This window comes from Manacus candei, unplaced genomic scaffold (assembly GCF_025592945.1).
Source record: "Manacus candei isolate 608988 ecotype Guabito, Panama unplaced genomic scaffold, ASM2559294v1 h1tg000037l, whole genome shotgun sequence".
NCBI lineage: Eukaryota > Metazoa > Chordata > Aves > Passeriformes > Pipridae > Manacus > Manacus candei.
In genome coordinates this window covers 15,206,627-15,222,769 of record NW_026138085.1, presented here as the reverse complement: position 1 = coordinate 15,222,769, position 16,143 = coordinate 15,206,627, and the positions used below count along the sequence as shown (strand labels likewise).

At 39.4% G+C, this 16,143-nt stretch overlaps 1 protein-coding gene across 1 annotated transcript in view; it reads right to left on the bottom strand.

Annotated features, from left to right (window-relative positions):
* Positions 1–355: 355 nt before the first annotated feature.
* TRPC7 (transient receptor potential cation channel subfamily C member 7) overlaps positions 356–16,143 on the bottom strand; it is a 70,395-nt gene continuing 54,607 nt past the window's right edge. Inside the window, exons 8-13 of the mRNA XM_051794053.1 lie at positions 12,924–13,119; positions 9,705–9,926; positions 5,921–6,001; positions 3,972–4,025; positions 2,657–2,732; positions 356–1,993 (exon numbers count right to left, since the gene is read on the bottom strand). Coding sequence (XP_051650013.1) covers positions 1,851–1,993; positions 2,657–2,732; positions 3,972–4,025; positions 5,921–6,001; positions 9,705–9,926; positions 12,924–13,119 — 772 coding nt within the window. The 3' untranslated portion in view covers positions 356–1,850. The remainder of the gene's footprint in view (positions 1,994–2,656; positions 2,733–3,971; positions 4,026–5,920; positions 6,002–9,704; positions 9,927–12,923; positions 13,120–16,143) is intronic.

The window sequence follows — 16,143 nt, the reverse complement described above, 5'->3', positions numbered from 1 at the left end:
TTTTTCTGAAGCCAGAGGAGCTGAATTTCTGTTCTTAGAAGGTCATTTTAGAAACATGTTAATGACACCATAATTTCAAATTAAGCACCACAAATAAGGAGTCGTTTTTGCAGACTCTACTTGGTCATGGAACTCTCACTTCCTTAGTTTTATGCCTTTAAAATGTATTTTAGTTTGTTTTGAGTTTTGGCTCTTTCTTTTTGCCTTCAGAATTTCTAAGGCAAGATTGCTTCATATAGTGATTCCACTGTTCACATATCATAGAAAAGCAAAAGAAAAGGCCATGTATGAGGTAGTCAAAAGATCAAGCAAATATTTCACTCAATGTACAACAAAATATTATGAGGTAATTTTATTTTGTTTCCATTTTTAGGTAAAAATATTACAGTATACAAGATAATCTTATTAAAGGTAAAAATACAGTATTTTGCTTTGTCTCTAAACAGATCTACGTACAGTCCACTTTTTTTTTTAATTTTGTTTTCTTTGATTTTTGTACAAATATAACTATTATTCTATTAGGCTATCTGTATTCTCATCTGGCACTTAAGAACTGGTCACAGGTCACCTTCTGGCTCTGCTTGTTTGTCTCAGCTGATCCCTAAATGTCGTGCTCATTTCAGAGGTGTCTCCTGTAAACAAACAGCACAGTTCCACGGTTCCCAAGTAGTAAGGTGTGCTTTAAGTAGTTGAAATCCTGGAGCTGACTGGGAAATCCACCTTTGCACAGACTCATCTCCTTCCTGTTGTAAAAGTGTGGTCTGAGTCCTTGTTTTACCTCAGCCTTAGAAGAGTTTTAATCCCGTCCTCATCCTCTGTAAGAGCCAAACACGTAAGTCAATAATTTCTACACTGATTTTTCCTTTCTTTCCTTTTTTTTCCTGCTTTTTTCTTTTTTTTTTTTTTTGTCAGAATGTTCAATTGAAACCTTTTTGTGTTAATTTCAAGGGCTTGTTCTTCGTGATTGATCTCACCCTATGGCTTGCTGCTTGACCTCTGGAATCTGAAAGCTGAGCTCACTGCTGTCTCTGGATGGATGTTGTTCCTTGAACACAATAGCACAAGGTATTTTATCTGTGGGTGTTCCTGGGAGGTGGGTTTCACATCAGGATGGATATTCCAGTACACTGTTGTCAGGGTTGGGATCATTTAAGGACAAAAGAGAGGCTGGGTGCATCCAAAGAGCCCCCATCCATCAGCAGGCTGGCTAATACAGCTGGACAAGGTGGAGAGGAGTTTTTGGCAGGAAATCCTTTTATCAGGTTCTAGCAGAGGGGTGAAAGGATGATTTTTCCAACTCTGTCATCCATTCTCTCTGTGTCATTCTCTGCCTTGGTCATTTCAGCAGATGACTTTTTATTTGCCATGAGCCACGGTACTGTTCAGAGTTATCTTCATGGCTGCCCATGTAAACATAAAAGGAGAATACACACCCAAGAATAGGAATTTAAAACATTTTGTAGGGAATATGTTTGGCACATTTTGTTCTTCAGACTTGACCCAATCCTGGTCAGGACAGTCTCAGTTGCTGTAAGTGAGCACAGTTACATTGTCTTCTCTGGAGTCAGATGGATGAAGATCTGCATTTTTTGCCTTTAACTGGAGGTGCTTTCTCTGTGGTGCACTTATTTCTGATGTCAAAGGGCAGGTATTTTTACCAGTAAGTCACTTTTGTATCAGAAATGGTTTAACTGCTAACCCACCAAGTGGTGCAAAATGCTCCTACCAACACTTGCTGCCAGCAAAGGCTGAGTGTGCAGTACCCAACTTTTAGGTGGTTTTTGCCCTCCTAAGATGCTGGTTGAGACTGAATAATGTTTAGAAAACCAGTTGCCTTTCTGTATTCACCATCAAATGTCCTTATTTAAGGTCTTCCCAAACTTGTCACTCAGCTGCTGTATTAGTTTTGCCAGCTCACCAGTAGCTTGGGACTTCTCTTCTAAGAGTTCATAGCGCAGACTAGAAATGTCTTGTTTGATCTCTTTAAGTTCTCCTAAAAGGAAGAAAACATTCTTGTTAGCAACACTGAGTCAAGTAAGTAACCCCTGTGGTTTTAAGAGCTGAGAGAGAGCACTATTTTCAGTGTGTTTGGTCGTGGATGTGTGTGGAGCTGCATTAGGCACTCCCTGCATTAGGCACTTAATATTTGTATTCATGAGAAATAACCTGCACTTGCAGCAGTGGTGCTGACACCAATAGCAAGTCTGTACAGAAAATTCATATTTTTTTCTTAAATCTGTTCTCTTTCCACATATTGACCTCTACCTACACAGGGCACTTGCAGGAAGGTGGCAGTTTAGAGGTGTTGGAGGTTCTTTTCCATCTGCATGGCACCATGGCAATACGAATCCATCCTAGGGGCAGGCCTGGGCAGTGCAGCCAGAAACTGCTTTACTTAGACACCAAGTTGGGTGTTGGCAATACCCTGGTTGTTGTGAAGAAGGAGAGGTATAGCAGGATGGTGTAATATCTTATGAGATGTGTGATCTGCTAAGGAAAAAGAGAAGCTCAGAGGTGGCTCAGAGTCATCACTGCTCACATGAGTGAGCTCTCTCTCTACAGAGGATGCTCTCTAAGCTCAACCCTCTTGCTGGCCAGATCAGTAGCAAACACACCACAAGCTCATTCCATGTGTGAGTTATAAAAATCCACTTGCCTTCGTTGACCTCATCGTTTTCTCGGTCAACCTGAGCCTTGAGCACGTATCGTTTGATCAGACGCTTCATGATTTTCTGAAAGGAGAACACAAAAGCTTCTGTTCATGTGAGATTGTCCACCTGGCCTCAGTTCTACACTTCTTATGGGCAACTGAAACTACGGGTGATTCTTTATTGACTTCCCATTTATTGTATATTTTATATTATTGCAGTGGTTGACTCACAGCCATTATGACCCCACACATGAAGCACTTCGGGGTGTTTGATGGGATGCACGTGAATGTGGAGCACGTCCCACTGACAGAAAGGAATCAGATGATCCAACAGAAAGGTAAGAAATGGGTTCCAGAGCCTTTTTTTTAGCATGTTGCTGTTCAATGCAACAATAAAAGATACTTAACAGGAAAAAATAAGTAGTTAATTAACGATGTTAGCAAACTCACTCACAATGAGATATCAAGCAGGTTCACAGCAAGACTCTGTTAGCCTTGCAACTGAGGGTTTAGGAGAAAATAAATTTAGAGAAGGAAAGAGAAAAGAGAGTTTGAACAGAAGAATGGGACTTGTCTTAAATGAGAGAAGCTTCTTAAGGAAATGACAGATTTTTTTTTAAGAGGCATACACAGGGAAAAAAATAGAGCCATGTAGACTTATAAAATGGAAGATGTTTTTTAGTAAGGAATATAGAAAGTATTCCTTACTAAGTATATGGAAATTGAAGATGGTTGTGGATATGAGCTTGCAATGTGATATTGTTCCAGAAATAAGTAAGTTCCACTTATGTAGAAGGAAAGTAACTTTGGCAGTCTTGGGTTATAACTGGAGGCCTGTGACATTGCCAGTTCTTCACTACAGGAAAGGCACTTGATGGGGAAAAAAATCTCAACTCTGACGAGCACAAAAAGGATTGCTCTGTCAGAGACAGGGATTTAGGTGCACCCCCTGCAAACAGAGCTGTCAGCATCCAAGAACAGATACCTAAATGTCCTTCACTGACCAGATGGCCACTGATAAGGGAAAAGCCTCTCCCAGCCTGGGCTCACTTATTCCCAGAGCAGCCACATGTCTCTGCTTTGAACATCCCTGGAAAACGCTGCAGGGTGTGAAACACGAGTTAAGAAATCAGTACACCTGCTCTGGTGTCTGAGGAGCCAAATAAGGATTATAGCAGTGCCAAAGGCATGTGGAGATCAAAGAAGGATCCAGCCATTTGTCTATGCCATGGAGCCATGGAATATGGGATGTCTAAGAGTGTCCTTGTGTCAGGGAGGCAGCTGGCTAAGCAGGTGGGTCAGGAGGGCACAGCGCACGTACGGTGTGTTGAAGATGGCCAAGGTAGTAGAATCCAGAGGGAGGTAGGGCTGTCACCTGAGAAAACATAAATGAAGGAATGTTTGGGGAGAGCAGGGAAATCCTGGATCCAAAAAGAAATTTTTTTTTTTTTTTTAAATTTTTTTTTCAGAGTAGAGGAAATTTAGATTAAAACAAGCACATAGAGGATACTCTTATTACCTGGAAAAAAAATGATAACATAATATCTCTCTGTTCCATTTCCCATAAGGCTTGGACTTTTATGGATGCTACTCAAATGCTATCCTGAATTAATCATCCTGTGTGATAGAAGTCACAAACTTAAGGCTGCCTAGTCTATCAAATGGATGTTGTAGCCAGATTTGTCTACAGAAACTACATATTTTAAATGTGACCACTCGCTTTGTTCAAAAAATATTTTAAATGTGACAAGAGTCTTATTAGATTTTTCTGCTGGTGTCTTTAGGAAAGTAATTACTTTTTTGCCTCAATATTGCACTGGGGCTTCCAAGCCTTGCTCCTCCCTTTCTCCCCAGCTCTGCTCCTTTGGCTACAATGACTGGAATGCCCTCTTGTCCATATATAGTCCAAGTGCACAGACTGCAGCTGCATCACTGGATAAATGTTGCTAAAGAAAACAGTTCAGCAAGAAACAACTGCTTCAAAGGTTTCCCCAGTTGTAGAAGAAGGTTTCTTGGCCAGATTATCACATTGTTTGTTCTTTTTTATATTTAGATGATCAAGATTACTAAAGTCGCCTTATATTGTTTGGGTAATTTCTTCCTGCAGCAACTGAAGCATTCCAAGATAATTTAAAGACAAAACAAGAAGCAGCATTATTGAATAAAGTTAGTTGTCTTTTTCTCTCTATTTTTCACAGCTACATTTGGCTTTTTCTATCTTGGAAATAAGGGGCTAATTTACCACAAACACTAGGTGGTCTCATTTAAAAAAAAAAAATAGCTACAGGAAGAGAACGAGTCCAGCAGAGGCTGACACATCTCCTGGGGGTTTGAGTGGATGGGGAAATGTCAGAAGGGCTGAAATGTCACTTGGAGCAGGACACAATCTCTCATCTTTTTGGTGGTATCAAGCCAACTAACTCCAGGTGCTGGAATGAATGTATCCTATTTCTAGCTTGGATTTTTAGATACCCCTCCTATCATGACACAAAACCCTAAAAGATTTTTAAAACCAGTGGACATTTATCACTGGCCTGCTGTGCAGCTTAGGAGCCTGTTGTGCTGGGTGCTGGACCAACACAGGCCAAAACTCTTCTAGAATTGCCATTGCACCTTTTATCCCACTTAATTATTATTTTCCTCAGCTCTCTTTAATGTTGGGCCTTTCAGCCATACCACTTGCCACCAGATTCCTTTTCACTTTATGCTAAAAAAGAAGGAGAATATCCTGTTAAAAAAAGAAGGAGAATATCCTGTGGGGAACGTTCTGTTTATTGTATTGCCCAACAAGAAAAAATAAATCTGCTGGCACAAAACTCTTGCCAAGACAGAGATTTGTGTTACTTATGGCACCCACTGCAGCCACGGGGGGATTTTGAACAGTAGCACATTGCAGGTTTAGCTTGGAAGGACAAGTCACTGCCAGAGAAAGCACATGCAGATGCTGATGCAAGAGCTGGAGGGATGGATCTGTGCCATGGAGGGTGAAATGCTGTCGGTGCAACACTGGAGGAGGAGAGGTTGAATGATACTTCTTGGATTCAATTAAATTCCCTGGGGTGGAATTAATTAGCATGACATCAGTCAGCATTTCCGCGGGTGCCAGGCTGTGTTTGGCCCCGGAGTGCCCCAGCCCAGCCCCGGCCGAGCCGAGGCTCCTCCCGGCACATCCCGGGGGGCAGCGCTGGGAGAAGGCAAGGAGGACCCTGCAGGTGGGAGCAGTTCGCTGGCACAGCTCTCCCCTGGCTCCTGATTTCATGCTGGCATTACCTGGTATCTTGTGGGCTTGTTATAAGCGTTCTTCCCCGAAAAATGTTCTGGGTTTTGAATGATAGAGTGAAAGCGAACTTTCTGAAATTATAAAACATCGTGATGTGAGTAAATCAGTGAGAGCTCCTCGTACCCAGACACCCCCAAATTAACAGAGAATTATAAAAACAGGAAATGGTTCAATGTGTGAGGAGAGTAAAATCCAGCATGTTCAGGCTTAAAAAGGAAAGAAAGAAAGAGAGCAAGGAAGAGAGAAAGAATGAGAGAAAGAAAGAGAGAAAGAAAGAAAAAAAAAGAGAAAAATAAAGATAAATACAAAGATAAAAAGAAAGAGAGAAAGAAAAAGAAATAAAAATAAATGTAAAAATAAAAATAAAAATAAAAAGAGAAATAAAAATTAAAAAGAAATATAAAAAGAAAAAGAAAAAGAGAAATAAAACTAGAACTAAAAAGAAAAATAAATATAAAAAGAAAAATAAATAAAAAAAAGAAAAAGAAAAAGAAAAAGAGAAATGAAAATAAAGAGAAAAAGAAAGAAAAAAGAAAAAGAGAAATAAAAAGAAAAAGAAATATAAAAAAAAGAAAAAGAGAAAGAAAAAGAAAGAGAAAATAAATAAAAATAAAAAATAAAATAAAGAGAAACAAAAATAAAAATTAAAATAAAAATAAAATAAAAAATTATAAAAAGAAAAAGAAAAAGAAAAAGAGAAAGAAAAAGAAAGAGAAAAAAGAAAGAAAAAAAGAAAAAGAAAAAGAGAAATAAGAATAAAAATAAAATAAGAAAAAAGAAAAAGAAAAAGAGAAAGAAAAAGAAAGAGAAAAAAAAAATAAAAATAAAAATAAAAATAAAAATAAAAATAAAAATAAAAATAAAAATAAAATGAAAAAGAAAAAGAAAAAGAAAGAAAAAGAAAGAAAAATAAAAAGAAAAAGAAAGAAAAGAAAGAAAAAGAAAAAGAAAAAGAAAAAAGAGAAAGAAAAAAGAGAAAAAGAAATAAAAAATAAAAATAAAAATAAAAAGAGAAATAAAAAGAAAAAGAAAAAGAAAAAGAAAAAGAAAAAGAGAAATAAAAATAAAGAGAAAAAGAAAGAAAAAAAGGAAAAGAAAAAGGGAAATAAAAATTAAAATAAAAATAAATATAAAAAGAAAAAGAAAGAGAAAATAAAGAAAAATAAAAAATAAAAATAAAAATAAAAATAAAAAGAAAAAGAAAAAGAAAAAGAAAAAGAAAAAGAAAAAGAAAGAAAAATAAAAAGAAAAAAGAAAAAGAAAACGAAAAAGAAAAAGAAAAATAGAAAGAAAAAGTAAGAGAAAAAGAAATAAAAATAAATATAAAAAGAAAAAGAAAGAAAAAGAAAGAAAAAGAAAGAGAAAAAGAAAGGAAAAAAAGAAAAAGGAAAAGAGAAATAAAAATAAAAATAAATATAAAAAGAAAAAGAAAGAAAATAAAGAAAAATAAAAATAAAAATTAAAAAAAAGAAAAAGAGAAAGAAAAAGAAAGAGAAAAAGAAAGAGAAAGAAACCACACAAATGGAAATATTTGGATTCTAAATTAGAAATGGTATTCACCCACAAGTTTTAGACAACAAGGTGTTAAGAGGCACAAAATACTTTAATCTTAATGAGGCTGATGGTTATCAGTTTAGAACACAAGAAAGGAAGAAAAAGAAATACTTGTGTTTGGAGAAAACAAGTCTATGTGGTACAAAACCAAATTCAAAACAATTGATTTTCACTGATCCTTTTACAGCAGTACCATTTGCTACTTCTTTTGGCTCAAAAAAAAAAAATGTGCTTTTTTAAATAGACCATCATATTTTTATCAGAGGACACAACACTCTAGAAGCTTCCAAGGAGGCTTCTCTGGAGAGTACACACAACATTTGTAAGTGTTTTTTTTGACTCTGTTTTCCACCTCTGAATTTTTTGGTCCAAATGCTAACAAAAAAAAAAAAATAAAATTACTTATTCAAGGGAATTAATTCGTATCATAGACCCAGAGAAGACAATGGATATCACAGAATTCTGTAACTATGTGCAATTATATAGAGAGGGAAGGCCCTGGTTAAGGGTTTTTCTTTCCTGATGAACCAGAGATCCTGATTATTTTTTTTTTTCAAATCAAGATTCATATAATGATTGGATTAAAAATCTGATTAATCGTGTAATGTTTTTTTCCTATTTCTCTCTTACTCATCAGATGTGTCACGATCTTACGGAGAGTTTTGAAGATGATTTGTGAACAAAAACAACAGGCAAGCAAGAAATGACTGATACTCTTAATTGTTTATGTTAAAGCCATGGAAAATATGAGTTTTGCATGAGTTCCATGAAAAAGGGCAAGCCAGACAATTTCACTGATGTGGCTTGGGGAAGGAGAGGCTTAGAGAAAATTTTATTACTTTGGTTCATGCTTGAAGTAGAAATTAAATTTCAAAATTTAATTTTAAATTTAATTTAAATTTAAATTTTAAAAAATATCATCTTTTTGAATTATTTGAGGTAGCTAAAAGTGGCTAAAGGACCTCTCATGAGCCCTGACTGCAAGAAATAAGAGACCACACATTTTGGAGAGCTTTTCTTTTTCCCCAGGAGTGGTTTCCCAGCGTTCATCTCTTTCAAGCCCACCTCGAGCTGAGAACATGAAGTAAAGGCCAGGACACTTTCAAGCAAAGCTGCCTCCTTGCATTTTTGAAAAGCCTGAGATCAGCTCAGCTGTTTGACCAGGGTCCCAATAATAATACTGGGAGCTCCATCCCTCCATGGGCCATTCATTTCAGAGCTGGACTTGATGATCCCTGTGGGTCTCTTCCAGCTCAGAATATTCTGTGACCCTGTAATCCCCGGAATTTAATGGCAGCAGCTGTGGCTGAATTCCTGGGAATCTTTTGGTGTTTTCTTCTCCAAAGCAAAGCAAGTGGACCTGCCCTGGGAGTGGGATTTGTCATAAATTTTTCATATGTTTGTCATAAATTTATGTGCTGGGGAAGCTTCATCCCAGTGCCCCTCTGCACAGTGTCGCAGAGAATAATTTTCCACAGGTAACATAATTTTCTCTAATTTCTCTGGCATTTCCCCATGGAGGAGCAAGGCTAATTCCCCTGGGAAGGGTCTGGATGCCAAACATACTCCTGCATCTCTCTCTTGCTTTGCCATGTGGACACACTGGTGCTGAGGAAATCATTCTGCTGTGGAGCCAGCATTTCAAAAGCAAATTTCTATTTCAAATGCTGAGCCAGGATCTCCCCATTAGTGGCTACACATCACTAGGCAGATGTAACTAGAGAGGTTGTTAAATATAGCTTTAGGTATTTAAGTGTTAATAATCCCTGCTTGGAAATTTGTTCCCAAACCTGGAATGGCAGTAAATGTTGTAATGACAGTAAATGTTGCAATGACAGTAAAATTAATTTGGAAACTACTTTGAGGAAGGTGGATGAATTGAAGAGGCATAAAGGCCTGCTGGGTGGCTGAGTTGTCAGACAAGCTGGGAGCCTGGTTGTGCCTCTGCTTCTGCCCTTCTCCTCGACCTTGGGAAACTCCCTTATCAAAGTGCCTGCTTGTATAAAAATTGCCCTTCCCTGGTGCCCAGACCTCATGCAATGAGGTCACAAGCTTGGGAGGAGCCTCTGGTTGAAATGTAATACAAATAACACACAATGCAGAGGTGCAGTGAGAGGCTGGGCTGGCCCTGATCTCCCTCTGTACCATGCAACCCCCTCCAGAAAGTCCCTGGCAGGAATCCTTTCCAGAAAGAAGCTGAAAAGTGAAGATAAAACGTACCCGTTGTTTGGAATTCAGCATCCCCATCTCGACATCATTTTCACAGCTTTTGGCCTTAGATTTGCAGAGTTTTATGAGGCACATTTTTATTCTCAGTATGAGATAATAAAATGATTTAGGGCTTGGCACTAGGTTGAAAGGAGCAGGTAAAGTCCTTCCTTCATCAAAGTAGGACAACCAGAGCTTGGCACGTGCAAACTTCCACTCCACATCTGCATCCTCCTTGGGAAGGCAAGAGGGGAAAAACAAATCAACATCCAAATCAGTAAATAGGAAGGAATTTAGCTATGACAAGGACAAACACACAGTTAGGAACTAACTAGAATCAGATTCTGTTTGGCAGAACAAGGACTCCTGCCCAAAACGTGTCTTTGTGGGCTTCTCTGTAGTAATCTCAAAAAAAGGAACATTTAAACAAAGCAATGAATAAACAGAGAGTAGAAGTCCTCCAAATATTAGACTGTTTCCTATTTCCTTGGATATCAAAGGAATTGTCTCAGCAAGCACTTTGTGCTATGCTGATAAATGAATGGGTCAGAACACAGAGAGTCATGGAAAGCAGAAGAAACTGTTGTGAGCACAACAGCAGACTGTGTGTGATTAACTGCAAAGATGTTTGTCACCTCTACCACTTCAATAGCCAGGAATCCCCCACAGAACAGGGTAGGTCACTGCTTTCTCCTGTCACCAGCTCATTTCCTCATGGGTCCTCTTTTCCATAGATCAATACCCCTTAATTCTCCTCCTGTGCACGTCCTGTCACTGCTGAAGGTGGAGAAAAAGTCCATCATGCAGTGCCTGTGAATCTCCTTCATGAATTGTCAAGGTGGGCCAGAATCACTTCCAAGTAACAAGGGCAAAGTTAGCAAATATTTTATGGATCTGCTTGGCATTTATACTGGAGGATGGTCAGGGCCATGTGTCAGGACCATTTATCAGGAAAAGAAAGGATGAGATACAGCTGCTGAAAAGCTTCTTCCCTGTGGTTTACATGGTTTCAATAGAAGTGTGGGTCTGCCAACACCCCATACTCATTTACATCTGTGTTCTGCTGAAATTAATAACCTCTGATTACCCTGTAGCTCTGAAACTCAGTCAAAAACTGGCATGACACAGCAGAGGTTAATTCTGTCACAGTTACAGCAATATGTCTTCACTTCACTGCTGCCCTTTGCTCTTCTCATGGTTTGAGGTTCCACCTCACAGAAGCCTCAAGCTGAATTACAGACTAAATCACTCGTGGACAGTTGTAATGCCTTTCTGCTAAGCAGTTAAGAAGTACTGCTGATGGAAGCAATTCTGTTTTACAGCTGGCAAAAGGATGTTTCTTTCCCTAAGTGCAAAATTTGTCAGGGCACACCAGCACTGGAGGCATAAACAGAAGAAAACCAGAAGCAGCTGAAGAGAGAAGGAAGGCAGGAGAACATGGACTTGTCACTCCAGATGACAAGCAAATCATGTCCCCACTGTCCCTAATGGAATTTAATTCCTAAGAAATGTCCATCCTCTGTCACTACTGACTTTGCTGCTCTCAGATAAACACAGTGGCAAAAGGGACTTTCTCTGCAGTCAGTCTCCATCCCTGGGCTATATTCAAACACATGTAGATGTGGCACTTAGGGACATGGTTTAGTGCTGGATTAATGGTTGGAGCCAATGATCTAAAAGGTCTTTTCCAACCTAAACAACTCTATGATTGTATGACTCTCTTTAACCTCATTGCTGCTGAGGAACTGAAGTGAATTAGGAGGAGATGCACTAGTTTTTCCTCAGTTAGGAGGATCAGGGCCAGGCAGCTCACATTTGTTTTCCTTGGTGATAGTTACAGGTAATCTTGAACCAAGTTTTGAAAATTTCCATGCAATCAAGAAGGATGACAAAGCATTTTGCCAGGGAACTGCTCATCACGAAGGTTAGACTAGAAAGTTAATATAGGCCACCTATTCAGGTATTTTCAGAGATTTTTTTTCTTCAAAAACTCTCAAGAGCATCCCTGTCTGCTACACTGAACTAGAAAATGCAGCAAGAGACTGAGACCCTTTCTGAAGTAAAGTTTGTTTCAGGTGAAGAAGATTCAGGAAAATGAAGAAGATTCAGGAAAATGCTTGTCCTTAAGTGATTAGAAACCTTTGGAGAAATGGCTCTGCTGTCTGCAAGCAGGAAAGATTCTGGGGCAGGGAGCACATGTAAGGTCTCCCTGACATTTAGACTTTGTTAGAGCACGCACAGGATTGAGTTATATTTGCACTACAGTGCATGGATGAATCAGACATTACAGTGAGAAAATATTTTCAGCTCTGGCCTTTTTCAGTGTCAGGCTCTGAGGGGAGATTAGGACAACTAATTAATACGAACCCAACTGCAGAAGTTTGACATTTAACAAATCAGAAGTAAGAGGTGACTCAACATTAACATTCTCCAAATAATGTATTTTTTTCTGCCTTTATTTAGAATAGCAGAGTGTTGTTTATGTCTAAAGCATTTAGCAAAACCCACTCTGCCAGCAGCCACACTACTGAGCCAGGCTGGGTAAACCCTGCAAATGCCTTTCTGAGAAACTATTCCTTTTCCTTGAGGGCTCTGTTTATATGCTTTAAAAGTTGTTTTTTGTGAATGTCCAGGCAGCTATAATTTTCAGACCCAGAGACTCCAAAAAAAAAAAAAAACAAACCAAAAAAACCCCACAAACAAACAAAAACCCCAAAAAACCAAAAAAACCCATCTGAATCGATTTTGTGTGCTTGGTAGTTGGAAAACATGGAATTTTTAAATATATATACATGAGCTTCAGTTCTACATGGGCTGGAGAGTTTAACAGGGCAAAAAGAGAGAAGAGGGCAAAAAGCCAAATGAAATATTATTTTGTTATAAGCAAACAATGCAGTTAAGGCCACACATTTGGAGAAGTTATCACAGCCAACACAGGGAATAAAAAATACCATGAACCACTTTCATTAAATACATGTAAGGGAAATTGTGTTTACTCACAGAGGGTCATTAAAAACAAGGAAGCTGAAGTTGGTCTAGAAATGATTCACTGTTAATGATTAATTCAATTATAATTTGGGGACAGACTCAGCCTCAACTCTTGCACAGTGTGGTCAGAATCCTAATCTTGGATACGAAATAAGCTACAGCTTCCTTGTTTGTTTGTTTTAGCATGTTCATTATCAGTGATAATTAAGCACACTGAGTTTGTAACCTAATTTCTTTTCTTACCTCGATTTCCTGATAGGAGTTGTTGATCATGGCTATTAGCATGTTGAGCAGCACCACCACCATGGTCACGTTATAGACTCCGTAGAGCACATATCCAATATTCTCAATGAATTTATGGTCGTACTTCAGCACCACAGATATCACTTCAGATAAGCCAAATATTGACCAGAATAAGGTTTTAAAACTTTCTTCTACCCTGAAAATAAAGCAAACAGTCGCTTTGTAGAGTTGGCACCAGGTGCTAATAATAAAGCAGCAATACACTAATATAAATATATGTCTAGGCACAGTTATTGTAGCCCATTATCCATCACCCAGGGATGTGCCAAATCATATTTCCTCATTTGATAAAGAAATATGATTTCTGATTAATGCTACAAAGGTCCAGTGTCCCCTGATTTGCTCCATCTGTTCTTATCAGGTGCATTATTTGTCACATGGATTTTGTGTCCTTATTAAGGACAACAATTCCATGGGAAACTTGTAGGTTGAAACTTTTTATGTAGGGCTTTTTGCTTCTACTCACTCATTCTGTTCTCATCCAGAGAAGACAGAAGAGTCTGACCTCTTTATATAAAGTTTCCAGGGCAGAAGAGAGGACTGGAAAGTTCTGATTTGTGGCATTAATATAAAGAACACAGAGTGCAAATATAGTCAGACCATAACCTGGTTTTCTTCCCATCCTGCTTTGGACTGCAAGCAAGTCAGACACCCAAGCAGTTGTAGCAAAAAATTGAAAATAAAGAGTGGTAGAAGATGTTGCAGAGAGGTATTTTGATTTTATTATTATCCTTGCTTGAAAGTAGAAAGGAATCAGAGGAAAATAAAAGACAGGAAAAAGAGAAGGGAATAAACCAACGAGAAAGAGAAGTGGGGCTGGAAAGAATGTGGCTACACTGCCAGGTCAAAAGGAGAGTCTGATCCAAGGAGTCAGGGCTATGAGAGGCAGAAGGGGAGCAGCCACAGCTGAAGAGGAAGGAAAGGAGGAGGAGGGATGTGGCACATTTTGAAAGCAGTTTGCTTAATTTTTAATTAAGAAGGCATTTTGCCTTTCCCAAGAAATCCTTAGCCTGTTAACAGTTAATTGCTTCCTCTCTGCTCCTGCCTGCCAGGAGCAAGCACCTTGAAAGGAAACAATGCCACTGACAAATTATTTTGAGGAAATGTTTTTTTTGCTAGAGTGGCAGACTAATCCTGCTAAATCTGTTTATAACAACAGCTTATAGACACAAACAGTGACATATCCTACAGGAACAATAAACTTTACATAAACTCCAGCACCTATTGCACCGTTTGTGAAAGCAAGAGAAATTATTTTCCACCCTTTGAAAGGCTGGGCAGTTCCTTTCTGCAACAGCAAACTGGTATTTACTGCCCATCATAATTTAGGGTATTCCATATTTCATTTACAAGCAGCAGTAAGACTGCAGTAAGTATTCAGTGTACTATTTACAATGTATAACTGCACTGGCCGGTGAGGGGTAACCTTCAGTGATGTTTGGAACAGATGTTGCACCACTGCCTTTAAAATGTGGCTTTTTCCTCCATCCTAATGATCCCAAGAGTCACTGACACCGCACTCACACCCCCTGGTTGCTCTGCAGGATTGCAGAGACATTGTGGGATGAGCTGTGGGCTGCAAACAGGTGCCACCACTTCTCCCCTTGCTGGACATTTCCCCTCCTGTGCCACTCTGCTGTCGTGTCCTGCCCTGGCCTGCAGCACAGCTGACCTGGCATTAATGTGTCCCCTTCCCTTCACCCTGTGGCAGCAATCTGGCCATTCAAAAAATGTTGTTCTTCCCAGCTAAAGAACACCTGTAACACCAAAGATTCCTGGCATTGAAACCCACCACATAAGGGTTGGACTTGATGATCTTGGAGGTCCCTTCCAACCCAGCTGGTTCTATGATTCTGTAAGTAATTTTTCAAGCTAATAAAAGCCATAACCCCCAGCCTCGAGCCCAGCTGCCCCCCTGATATTAACCTGCCTTTTTCATTTGGAAATGTTCCCGTGCTTTTCCACCCTGCTGGCAGATTTTAATACATGTCAGCTCTGCTCCTTTCTCTGCAGCTTGAACATTAACCTTTATACTTCAGCAGTACCAGATTCTCCTTGAAAAGTTAATTGAGGACTTTGAGCAGCCTTGACCACCCTGAGAACCACAAAGGCCAGAGCAGCAGGTTCCTGTGTGATGTCCACAGCCCTCATCTCCAGGGTCAGGTGAGTAGAACTGGGAAGGTGGTGGAGAGGTTGACCTGACCTGTAGCACCCCAAACTGGTGCTTAGCAATGCCCCCAGGCAGACACAAGACTCCCTCTTGCAGGTGAAATGCTTCTAAGGAGACTTGTACTAATCCATCCCTACCCTCCAAAAAAGGCTGGGTGGCTCTTTCCTTCTCCCTTTTAAATTCCTGTGAAATTCCAGGAGATTTGGCACAGGTTGCAAGGAACATCAGTGGGGTTTTTTTAGGAACATTTCATTAAAACATGAGAGGAGGATGTTTGGAGCCAAGCTCCCAAAGATTCCAAGATGTGTCTCACCGTTGCCAGATAAGCAATTTACCCCCTTCCTGCGAGGTCAGCTGGTGTTTTATCCTTCCCAAAGACAGACAAACGAAGGGATGGAGGAAGTCAGGAGTCCTGCCCAGACTGACAGCTCCTGGCAGCAGGAGGGTCTGGCAGTGACAGATTGACTGATGCTCCTTGGGGAGGTGGGTTTGCTGCAATCTCCCTCTGCTGTGAGAGAACCAACTGTTGCAGTGGGGAGACAAATGAGATAGTTTTCTATTTGTCTGTTTCAGAACTCACAGTTCAGTAAAACCTCAAGATTTTGCATCAAGGAAGAAAACAGACCATAGGCAATAAGCTAGTTACAGATTTTCCTCACTTTTGTAAAGAGCAGTGTGCTGTTATCAAAAAAGATCACAGCAAGGCTATGATTTCATGTCAGTCTTGTGCCCTCCTCTCTAAGAAAGCTTAAGGCATCCTTTCAGATTGATTTCCTTAAATGAGCTGGAGAACTATCACTGCCAAAAAAGCAGTGCAGCCAATACAATCTACAAAACTACCACATTTTGACAAAGCAAAACAAGTAGAAAAAAGCCTTCAAGCCTCGAAGCAGCATTGGCTCTGAACAGTGAGTCACATTTCCCTTTGGGGAGAGGGAGACAGAAAGCCTGGTGTTGTAGCCTTCAACCTGATTTGTGATGCACAAAGCA